Raw genomic sequence first — 12,238 nt, forward strand, 5'->3', positions numbered from 1 at the left:
TATTTCTTTATTTTAAGTGTTTAAAAATCAATTACATAGTCTTAAAATTATATCACATTCTTTTCTTACATCTAGGTTAAAAAACATTAAAACAATTAAAAAATGTAAAATTAAAAGGTTAAAAAGTTAAAAACATTTTAAAATAAATCCAATAAAATAATAAACACTATATAGGAACAGAGGGGTTCAGTGGGTATGCCTCCGCTATGGAGGAGCATCCCACATAAAGCATTCCCCTATGAAAAAAAAAAATTAGGTGGGTTGCCGATTGCAGAAGGGTTCATCGTCCACTTTTCAATCTTCAAATGACAATTTAATCTTCAAGTAACGCGCGATGATCCAATGTCCGTTCCAGTCGGCACCCACAGCAGAAGTGTTCTGCTGCCGTGCCTTGGCTGGTAAGGTGTTGACCCATCGAACGCCGACAGACGGCGGAGGCGTCACTTTCCGTAGTAAACTCAACTGCCGCAGAAACAGTCGGAGAAACACTTTTCTCGACGACAAAGTGCAAGCAACTCGATCCGTCTCCACTTCACGACTATATTCGTAACAACTGTCAAAACGCCGTATATAAAGATGGTGCCTCGACCCCTCTCAAGCCCACCTGGCTCTGCTCTGATTGGTCGTTACTTAAATTACGATAATAATGTTATTTAGTCTAGGAAAAACGTAACTTATAAAGTAAGATCAAATTAAAAGTTATTAGAAGCTTTTACAATATCAATAAACATTAAAAATTGCACACTATACGTTAAACAGTAATTCAGTTGACAATGGCTACTTAATAACTTCCTATTTTAAATATAATCACAATGGCTTCCTCCGACAGGGTGGAGTGATGCTAATATAAGAGACCGCACCCTCATTTTCGGGCCACACTCGCCACCGAACACTGAAGCCAGCGGAAGCTCTGCCCGTTTGACTAGCCAAAATAATTAATCATTTTAACTCTGATAGTTGATTAAGTTAATGTTGTATTTGTAAATCATTTTAGTGTTAATTACATTTATTCAATTCTGTTAGTTTTCTTATTAATTCAAAAAGTACTGTAGTAGTGTATAAGAGATTGTTTTTTTTAATTTTCCCTGCTTCTGATCCTTAAGATCAGAAGTGGGATAGTGAAACTCCCACGTCCTTGTTTGTACATCCTGATACGATGTGTTTCCATTGTTATTTCTTTAATTGGCTAGACATACGATCAGAAATATATTTTTGGAAATTGTAACTACCCTTGTTTAAAAGGACAAATTAGCACTTTGTTTTCGGTGTTTCGTATAATATACGTAAGTAAGACGTGATGTGACTGTGTGATCAAGTTTTATAATGTCAACTTTGGTGAGTACGTTCCAATTATTTTATTCTCCGTTTTAAAATAACGAATAGAAGTTGAATTTGTTAGTTTGTTGTGAAAATGTTTAAATGGCTCAACTTTAATATTTTGCCGTGCTTACCCTGCTGATCAATTATTTACCGTAACTTGTATGCGTTGCTTCGAATTACGTCTAATTTGAAATACTTGCTAAAAAAAAAAAAAGAAAACATGCCTAATAAGAGGGGGCAGAATAGAAGTCGGTCGCGAAAGCGCAGATCGCATTCTAGCCAACATGATTCGCGCTACAGACGGCGTAGCCCTTCTAGCAATATTTTAACCGAAACAATGCAACAAATTTTGAATAGATTGGTGTCATTAGAGGAACAACAGGTAGTGTCTTCATCTCATCGAAAGGGGTCAAGTGGCCGCGCCGCAGTGAAAGTGGCCAGGTCCGCGGTGCCTGTGACAACCATCAGCAGCGAGCCCGTTCCTGCCGTTGAGCCTACCGTGTCGATGCCGCCGCCGTCGCAGTTGGGCGAAGTTGTGACTGCGAGCTCGCTTCAAGGGCGCCCAGAGCGGTTGGCTTCAACGACTCCGTCCTCACCGGAGCGTCCAGCGAGCGCTACGTCAGTCCAGGCCAGCGCCGCCGATCGCATCATCGATGCGATACGATCCATAAATATACCGGTGAGATCTAACCAGTCTTATTATATTTCTAATTTTGATCCGAGTGTTAATGACATGGTGTGAAGAAGTAGACCATGCTAGGTCATCTAATAATTGGAGTGATCACGAATGTCTTTCTCGCATTGGCAATTGTTTAGAAGGAGATGCTAAAACGTGGCTCAGTGAATGGGTAACAAATGACCGCCGTTGGAGTAATTTTAAAAACGAATTTAAGCCTTTATGTCCAAAAAAAACCAGACATAGCCAACATTCTATACGAGGTTATGAGCACCAATTCGGATAGCTTCTGATTTTGCTGATTATGCTCGTAGGTCCCTTTTACGATTACGTATCATTAGGGGGTTAAGCGATGAGCTGATATCGGCAATAGTTATACGGGGCATCACAGATCCGCAGATCCGCGCATCTGCTACCAACGCCAAATTTAAAATTTCATACTTAAATTAACTAGATTAAATTGTTGTTTATTTATAATCCAAACTTTAAATGTAAAGAAATCAGGATCTCCGTTTGCGTTCCATTTTTGTAGCACAGATTATAAAAGTTTCGCTTGCCTGATTTCAACCAATGTGCTGTCAAATAAGACCTAAAGGTCTACGTTACCAGATCATAAAATTTAAAAAAAATGTACTGTCAATGTCAATCATCAACTGTCACTCATCTGTCATTGTAAATCGGACGCGTTGAGGTCCATTGCAATGTGAATTTGAAAGAGTTTATCTATAAATACTAAGTGTATATAATTAATAAATTTATTCCAATCTAAGCTTTTCTTTAATTTAAATACGACTAGATCTCGAATCTTATAAATAAGAGTTCGATATATTATCTACTTGGTGGCGATTCTACAATTGTGGCCCTTTGCTTTCTGCAAAATGATAACAATTTTGCTGCATTAGATTAAAGGAAGATTATCTTTAGGAGTAATTAGATACTTTAAAATGGCTAGTAAATATCATCAAAGTTCTCAAGTCAATGCCCAAGCGCAGGTTCGTGTCTGATAAACGAATTTCATTCGATTGTCACTAAAAATACACAGATTTTAATCAAATGACTTTCATTCTCCCTTCCAATTTCAGCTGGTACAATGGATAAACGATGCAGGCCTATCGGAAGGTACAAAAAGGGCGAATTTATTAAGAAAAATAATGGAAGTTATGATACATCAAGCACCTCAAACCATTCCTATGTACATAGAAAATGTTTTGAGTTTTGTCAGTGACAAATCTACTGATGTCAAAAAGCAGGTTGTTGCGTTCATTGAAGAGTTGAGGTACGTTTTTTTCACTGAGCACAATCAATACACTAATTATTTTTCTTTTGAGTTAAGAAATACTGTGCGAAACAAGGTACTTGTTAACTTTACCTTCAATAGCTGAATAGTTGAAGTTATGAATATAATCTTGCAGTTCTTGGTTTTATTCTTATCATTTCACTATTGCCACAAACTATGTCTACAAGCAACAATAATGAACACATTTTTTTTTCATTTTAAGCTTTACGGGAAGCCAATTGCTTGTCATTTTAATATAAAGAATTGTTCATCCAACATTTGGCACAGTCTAGACAAACACATGATTTTGTGTGCTCTTAAGAGTGCTCTTATGAAAACAACTTTTTTTAATAATTTTAGTAAACAATATCCTGAATACCTGCCAAAGATAATTGGACAACTGCAAATGTTAGTGATAGATTCAGTGATAGCAGTACAGAAGCGTGCCATACAGGCAGCCAGTATAGCATACCGGAATGTACTAATATGGCTTTGCAAGAGTAATGCTGAAATACAAGAGATGCAACATGTTTGGGAACATCTTAATAAATTAAAGGTCTGTTCAACTAATATATATAATATTGATATTGTATTTGATTAAGCATCGGTGGCTCAGTAGTCAAGCACTTGTCTTGCAATCTGTAGGTCCTGGGTTCGAATCCCACCATGTACCAATGTGTTTTTCGATTTCCGATTTACATATGTACATTTATCCGACGTTCTTACGGCGAAGGAAAACATCGTTATGCAACCTGCACATATCTGAGAAGAAATTCAAAGATATGTGTGAAGTCAACTAACCCGCACTTGGCCAGCGTGGTTGACTATGGCCTAATCACCCTTAACTTAGGGTAGGCTTCGAGCCTCTCGGTGGGGACGTATAGTGAGCTGATGATGATGATGATTGTATTCGAGTCCGTCCATGCAAACCTTCCAGACTATGTTCTACATCTATGCCAAACTTCAGCAAGATCCATACAGAAGTTTCTCAGATACCTTCTACAAAACAAACATCTATCCATCCATTCAAATATTTGCATTTATAATATTAGTAAGATAGATTTTTAAACTTTTGTATTTATTACTGTTGTGAAATTCGATAGAAATGGAACATAGCTATAAATTAGCTCTGTATATGCAATACTTCAAAATCTCTAGAACGGCAGAACGGATCTCGGTTAAATTTGGCATATATATAGAACATAGTCTGAAAGAACTCAGGCTACACTAATTAAGTTTTTTTATATATCCACGCGGAAGGAGTCGCGGGCGACAGCTAGTTGTTTTATAATTTTGATCTTCATTTATTTGATTTTTGCACAATTGTTTTCCAGTTATTGATTTTAAACATGATAGACAGTGAGAATGAGGGTATTAGAACACACTCTATAAAGTTTCTGGAAGAAGTTGTTCTGCTGCAGAGCTCCAGTGAGGATTCCGAAGATGAGTTCACACTGGATAAGTTACCCGCTCACTTGCCGTTCCTGAAACGGCATGCATTAGAGGAAGAGGCTGAGTAAGTGTGATATTATGTGATGTATAAAAACAAATTGTCATTTCTTTCAATTGCTTTAACAATGGTAGAGCCCGCTTTAACATCTTCGCATGAATTTTCCCAGCTCACCCGGTGAAATACCACGACCACACAGAAGACAGGCGTGAAGTGGAAGCAATTCCGCGTTTCGTCTGATAAGTGTGCGTCCCGGAGGCCTAATTTAATCCTCTTTCCCTTCCCACCCTTTTTCTTGTAAGGAAAGGATGGGAAGTGGTAGTGGACTTTCCGGATGAGAGGATGCATGGAAAGGGAAAATATTTTCTTTCTGCGCATCCTGTCCTCCGTCCATTAAATGTAGGCAACGCATAATATGGGCAACGGTCACTCGCTCGTTTGCCACCATGTGTATTAAAAAAAAATAGAGATAGAGATATAATTTTTTAATGTGTTTTGTCTGTGTAAATATTTGCTTAGTGTTAATATACAATAGAACCAAAAAAAGATCGCAACATTTTTCTCGCTTATACAGGGTGCTCTCTAACCCGAATTTCTCTCTTAATTGTTTTTCTCATAGTTGTTCATTTGATTGGATAATGACTGGCTTATATAGATTTCTCAATGAAACAATTCTTGCTTATTTCAAATTCAATTGTTCTAGAATTGAAGTTAATTTATCTTCCGAAGCCCTTAAAATTTTTCCATGACGTCATAATGTTTTATAATATTTATTCCAGGCACATATTTCAGTTATTACTAAAATTCCACAACTCACAACATATATCAAGTGTTAACTTAATGGCCTGCATGACAACATTATGTCTACTCGCTAAGTTAAGACCTAAGTACATGCCACGAGTTGTCCAAGCATTAGGCGACTTACATACAACCTTACCGCCAACTCTCTCACAATCTCAAGTTAATTCAGTGAGAAAACATTTAAAAATGCTTCTTTTAAATTTAATTAAACATCCATCATCAAATGATATGTTACCAAATTTGACACAACTCCTCGCTGATATAGGTATGACACCACAAGAGATAAATAAAATTGTACCAAAAGAAAGAAGGAATAAACGTGTCAATGAAATTAAAGATGATAATCCAGTTAAAAAACTTAGAATAGATTCACCACAAAGTTATAGTCAAGGAAGCGATAGTAATAGTCGCAGTGAATTTACATACGAAGATGATAGTAGTCAGAATAGCTTTAATATAAGTAAAGCTTCGGTCACTGAAGACTCTATATTCGATGGATTGAACAACATTGATTGTGTTGTCAATCTAATCATGTCTACCCTCTTAAATCATCTTCCACCCACAATGCCGAGTAATTTTATAACAGCTTACAAACCTATACCAAATTCTGGTACTAAAACACAAAAGAAGAGTCTAGCTAAAATGATATTAGCATTAATTAAAGATGAACCGATTCCCACCACACCCACTTTAATTCCCACGCCCACTTTTAATCCCACTCCCACTCTTATTCCCACGCCCACCCTAAATCCCACGCCCACTCCGATACAACCACCATTATTATCTGAAACCACAACTAAAATACCATTATTAAGAGACGATGATGAAAAAGTAACTCTAAAGAATGCAGTTGCTAAACTACAAGAATCCGCTAAAGCTGAAAGAGAAATGGAGTCTGCTGTATCCAAATTAATGGAAGAAACTAGACAGGAGCATATAAAAGCGGAAGAGAGAAAGACAAAAGAGAAAGAGAAGTTAGTCGCTCCACCGACACCGTCAATACCAAAATTGAAACAAAAAGTCAAATTATTAAAATTACAAGAATTAACGAGACCGATACCGAAAGATATAAAAGAGAAATTAATGTTACAAGCCGTTGAAAGAATATTAAGAGCTGAACAAGATTGCATAATTGGTGGTGCTGAACAAATACGTACAAAGTTTATAACGATATTTGCATCTAGTTACACATCTGATATAAGAGAATTAGTACTACATTATATACTTGAAGATCCAGTAAATAGAATTGATTTAGCATTATCCTGGTTGTATGAGGAGTATTCAATAATGCAAGGATTTAATCGTCATCCGTTAACTTTGAAGAATATTAATGAAAAACACGATCAAAATTATAATCAACTTCTATGTTCTTTGATAACTCAAATTTGCGAAAGAGGTGATCCATTGATGGAAAATAGTAAAGATATATTAATGAGGAAGATATATTTAGAATCTCCGGTGATAACGGAGGAGGCGATTGATTATTTAAAACATTTGGTTAGTGAAGAAAAAATGGCGTTGTTAGCATTGGATTTGTTGGAAGAGTTGTGTTTGATGCGACCACCGAGAGCTCATAAATATGTCGCCTCGTTAGTTCCACATGTTTGTGAGTAAATCTTATTTTATTGTAGCTTTAATGATTTTCTAACTATTTTGTTTTCAGATATTTTGTAAATTATAAAGGTTGTTTCTGAATCTTTAACTCTCACAAAGTTGATTTTGATTTTTTGTTTAAAGAACATCCTGTATAAATCATAGTCTAAGAGCTAGTAGTATAAAGATCTGATCTCTGTTTATATTGATATTTCCGTTTTATTAAGCAAAAAAAAACGTTAGTTTTAAATTGTCAAGTAATCTATCAAGCAAAGCAATAAATTATACCACATCTATATATATAAAAGAAAGTCGTGTTAGTTACACTATTTATAACTCAAGAACGGCTTTACCGATATGTCTGAAAATTGGTGAGGAGGTAGCTTAGAGCCAGGAGACGGACATAGGATACTATTTATTCTTTTTTTCGAATTTATGCCTTGAAAAGCTGCTTTTTATTTAACTTACTAATATTATAAATGCGAATGTTTCGATGGATCTGATGTGTATGGATGGATGGGTGTTTGAAGATATCTCTAGAACGGCTGAACGGATCTCGATTAAATTTGGCATACGTATAGAGCATAGTCTGAAATAACACATAGGCTACATTAATTAAGTATTTTTTTATATTTACGCGGACGGAGTCGCGGGCGACAGCTAGTACTAGGATAAAAATATTTACACCATTGTAACACTTTTCAGTGAGTGACAACGAAGAAATCCGCGAAGTGGCATTAAAATCTTCACTAAAAGTGTACAAGAACAGCACAGATTCCGCACGACGTGTGATAGAGAAGAATGCACTTCTTCATCTGGGATTTATAACACTGTCTACCCCCCCGGAGATCATCAGTCCGCGACACGCCAGGGTATGGACCGAAGAGCAGTACAAACTGTGCTTGAGCCTCGTCATAGCATTGTTCCCGGAGAAAGAAGGCAAGTATAAAATCGAAAAAAATGTGTTAACTAGCGGCCTCCCGCGACTTCATCAGCATCGTATTTAAAAAATAGCCTTTTATGTGTAATAGTTTTTTCTCGATATACAGACACTCCAATTTTTTTGATATGTATGTAAAATGACATTTAATTAATTTGTTTTGTCGATGTTTGTGTACAGAGTTGATATTGGAGATGGCGCGTGTGTACGGCAGCGCGGGCGCGGAGGCGAAGCGCTGTGTGCTGCGAGCGCTGGAGGGGCCGGTGCGAGCCGCGACCACGCCCCACGGCCCCGCCCATCCCGCGCTGCGCCCCGCCTTCCGCCTGCTGCTGGACGAGTGTCCGCGCGGAGCTGAGACTCTGCTCACCCGGCTCGTGCATATACTTACTGAGAAATGTATGTCTCATTGTTTGTTTTTTGTTTTTAAGATTTTTTTTTATTAAAGCAGTATTATATTCTGAACCTTTTGGTACATTTTTAATACTAATTTTAGAGTGTAAAGTTTAGTTAGAAAGTTCAATTTAAAAAAAATACTGGTAACTTTTTCTAGATTTTTTTTTAATATTATTTTTTACTTTTTAGCACCCCCTACTCCGGAGTTGGTGTCAAAAGTGCGTGAGTTGTACGCGACTCGAGTATCCGACGTGCGTTTCCTGATTCCCGTTCTTACGGGACTCTCAAAAAAAGAGGTAAGTAACCCGATTTATTAGCTAAAATATCTCGCAACTGCAGAATACGGTCTCTTTGTTATTTTGGCGAATCACTTGTTCACCTTAGACTACAAAAATCTACCATCCCCCCTCTCTCCTTACTAGGTATAGTACAAATTGCAACAAAATATGAGCCTTTCTAAAGGAAACTGTCAAAAAATTATGTAATTTTTTTACCTAAACAATTTAGATTTAACTTTTTCAGACCTAATTAATGATTATTTAAGTCCTTTTAACGTCAAATCTCCTTTTTTCCATGAATATTTTAACTTAAAACAGTTAAAAAAAAATCCGACACTGTATCGGTGTACTGGCACAACACTAGCCTTACTAAAATGTCAACGTTTATGTCCCCTCACTATTCATTCTGACACTTGACTTTGTAACGAAAACGCGTCATTCGCGACAAAGGATTCTAACTGATAATGTCTAAAAAACCAACAATATTTCCATCCTACTCTTTTATATTGAAATAAACAGAGAGGTGTATTAAAACTAATGTTCCGAATATTTATTTAGATCCTCGCAGCATTACCAAAATTGATTAAACTGAATCCCGCTGTGGTCAGAGAAGTGTTCAACAAACTCCTGGGTCTTCAGAACTCAATGGATGAAGAACCACCTGGTAAGTTAGGATGGTTAAAAAAAACATAATTAGTAGCCTATGTGCTCTTCCAGACTATGTTCTATATGTATGTCAAATTTCAGCTAGATAAACTCAGCTGTTCTGGAAATAATCATACTAATATAAATGCGAATATTTGGATGGATGGATGTTTGTTTGAATGTATCTCCAGAACGTTACAACGGATCTCAATGAAATTTGTCATAAATGTAGAACATAATCTGGAGGAACACATAAGCTGCATATGTTTTTATTTAATACCGTGTGACCGGTGTCGCGGACGACAACTAGTTATTGAAAAGGCAATAAAAATTATTTGCTTTCTTTTACTAATTGTTTGGTTATTTTGTTATATTTAAAATTTACTTTATTTCACAGATATAATAATTTGTAAGTACAATTTGTAGTAATTCAGTTAAATATAAAATAAATAAAAATAATTAAATCAATAAATATTTTAAACTTATTATAAGAATAAATAATAAAGTCATCTTTAAAGAAAACAAGTGAAATCAAACATATATGTGTTATACTTTTTTCAGTTTCACCGCAAGACCTTTTAGTGGAATTGCACCTTATAGACCCGAGCAAAGCTGACCTCAAGTACATCATCAAGGCGACTGCCATTTGCTTCGCTGAGAAGAACACGTACACACAGGACGTAAGTAAATACAAATATCCCTTCTCTTAATATATCTCTGTTTACTTTCATTATTTTCCTTATTAGAGATTCTCGACTTGTCTATAGATGTAGCTTCAGCTAGTCTATAAATTTATACTTAGCTATTCTGTAAATGTAGCCTTAGTATGTATGAATAGCGATAGTTCGTCTGGAAAGTAAACTAAAATAGTAAAAGAGTAACTACTACTAGTCCGTAAATGTAGCTTCTACTAGCCTGTAAATGTAACTTCTACTAGTCCGTAAATATAGCTTCTACTATTCCGTAAATGTAGCTTCTACTAGTCCGTAAATGTAACTTCTACTAGCCTGTAAATTTAACTTCTACTAGTCCGTAAATGTAACTTCTACTAGCCTGTAAATTTAACTTCTACTAGTCCGTAAATGTAGTTTCTACTAGCCTGTAAATGTCACCTTAACTTATCTAAAAATGTAGCATGGTTTGTCTGAAAATATTTCCTCAGTTAATCTGATAATGTAAAATTAGCTAGTTTATAAATGTAGCCTTAGCTAGTCTGTAAATGTAAGCTCAGCTAGTCTATTAATATAGTGTTAGTTTGTAAATGTGTGCGGTGTACAGGTGCTGTCAGCGGTGCTGCAGCGTCTGGCGGAGGAGCGGGAGATCCCGGTGCTGATGATGCGCAGCGTGCTGCAGGCACTCACCTTGCACCCCACCCTGGCCGCACTCGCTACACACATACTCAGTCTGCTCATCGACAAGGAGGTATCCACCTTTGTGCTATTTATATTCTAATTATATGGACGAAATTAATTAAGATTTTAGCTTAAAAAGTTCAATTGAAATTAAAGCCAGTAGATTCTTGTCGGTCTTAGATCCGAATATTGTGTATACATGCACAAATCATGACTTTACAAAATAAAATACATTAAATCGTTTCGCTATTTCGGCGAATCTAGGTGGCCGTTTGCTTATTTTGCACCTTATGATATATACAAAATATTCCAGGTATGGCGTCATAAGGTCGCATGGGAGGGTTGGGTGAAGTGCTGCGAGCGTCTGCAGGCGCTGGGCAGTTCCGGCGTCCGCCCGCTGCTGGTCGCGCTGCCTCCACCTGCACTTGCCTCGTTACCCGGACCTCTGCAGCAGCTCGCTATGGTAAGTTATCTGCCTTGAGGCAAGCGACGTAAGGCAAAGTCAAATGCCTCTCGAGAGCTTTTTGCTGTCTCTTTTATTGTTGAAAACTGTTTTGATTTTTAAATTTGTACTAGCTGTCACCCGCGGCTCTGTCCGTGCGGAATTAATAAAACTTAGTGGCCTATGTGTTCTTCCAGACTATATTCTACATCTATGCCTAATTTCAACGAGATCTATGTAACTAGAGAATTTAAAAAAAACATCCAGCAAAACATTCGTATTTTTTTAGAAGTAAGATTGTGATTTTTAGGGTTCCTTTAAAGTAAAAAGACGAAAGTTGTCCGTCTGTCAGTCTGTTAAGACCCTTTTGTTTTCAGGAACCTCAACCTGGCAACCCCATAGAGCCATTACCACCTGGCATGGAATGACGAATGGCTCACAGTGACCCACACACTGATGCTGAGTGGTGTCGCTTCTTTTCTGATGTTGACTTTAATTAATGAAGTGTTTTAGTGAATAATTTGTAACGAGAACTTTATATTACGTAACGTGTTATGAGTTGCAATTAATTAAATTTTAATAAAGAATTTGGTTACTTATTGTTTTTCTTTTAGATAGAGTCAATTGGAATAATATACAAAAGATATGTCTGTTTCTTTAACCTAGTAGTTATAGTTACTAGCTGTTGTCAGCGACTCGGTCTGCGCGGAAAAAAAACATAATTAGTATCCTATGTGTTCTTCAAGGCTGTTCTATATCTGTGTCAAATTCCTTCTAACATCCATCCATTGAAGCATTCGCATTTATATTAGTAAGATTAGTTGATAAAATTTAAGTAAGTGTAGGTAAGTGTAGTGTATGCGTAAACGTAGTGTTGTTTGTCTCGTGCGTACACGCCATAAGTACATGCCGGAGAGAGGGGACGTCAGTCGATGTCAGACCTTTGAGCCGGCAACACGTGTCGGTACGTGAACGAGACAAATATAGCGCAACGAATGCTACAGTAAGTATGAAGGAAAATAAAAGGATTTTAATAGTCGCATACTTTTAATATTGTATAAAATATGTAATA

The 12,238-nt window shown here is 36.6% G+C and overlaps 1 protein-coding gene across 2 annotated transcripts; it reads left to right on the plus strand.

Moving 5' to 3' along the window:
- Nucleotides 1-2,659: 2,659 nt before the first annotated feature.
- Sym (symplekin scaffold protein) lies at nt 2,660-11,918 on the plus strand. Of its 2 annotated transcripts, XM_013306625.1 has the most exons (14): nt 2,660-2,988; nt 3,079-3,272; nt 3,633-3,828; nt 4,607-4,788; nt 5,502-7,129; nt 7,822-8,055; nt 8,237-8,452; nt 8,639-8,745; nt 9,286-9,391; nt 9,770-9,781; nt 9,934-10,052; nt 10,651-10,794; nt 11,038-11,187; nt 11,544-11,918. In XM_013306625.1, the coding sequence occupies exons 1-14, from the start codon at nt 2,941-2,943 to the stop codon at nt 11,592-11,594; spliced, it is 3,387 nt and encodes a 1,128-aa protein (XP_013162079.1). In that variant the 5' UTR covers nt 2,660-2,940; the 3' UTR covers nt 11,595-11,918. The 2 variants fall into 2 exon arrangements, with proteins under 2 accessions (XP_013162079.1, XP_013162080.1); XM_013306626.1 differs by lacking the exon at nt 9,770-9,781 and having other exon boundaries at nt 2,661-2,988; nt 11,544-11,916.
- Nucleotides 11,919-12,238: the final 320 nt, after the last annotated feature.

The sequence above is a fragment of the Papilio xuthus genome, unplaced genomic scaffold (assembly GCF_000836235.2).
Source record: "Papilio xuthus unplaced genomic scaffold, Pxut_1.1 DF828177.1, whole genome shotgun sequence".
Lineage (NCBI taxonomy): Eukaryota > Metazoa > Arthropoda > Insecta > Lepidoptera > Papilionidae > Papilio > Papilio xuthus.

What these genes read in the sequence shown, in the direction of transcription:
- Sym (XM_013306625.1), top strand. Translation starts at nt 2,941, where the DNA reads ATGGCTAGTAAATATCATCAAAGTTCTCAAGTCAATGCCCAAGCGCAG. An exon ending in AAGTCAATGCCCAAGCGCAG is followed by an intron (nt 2,989 to 3,078) that starts GTTCGTGTCTGA and finishes TTCCAATTTCAG; the next exon opens with CTGGTACAATGGATAAACGA. An exon ending in AGAACACGTACACACAGGAC is followed by an intron (nt 10,053 to 10,650) that starts GTAAGTAAATAC and finishes TGCGGTGTACAG; the next exon opens with GTGCTGTCAGCGGTGCTGCA.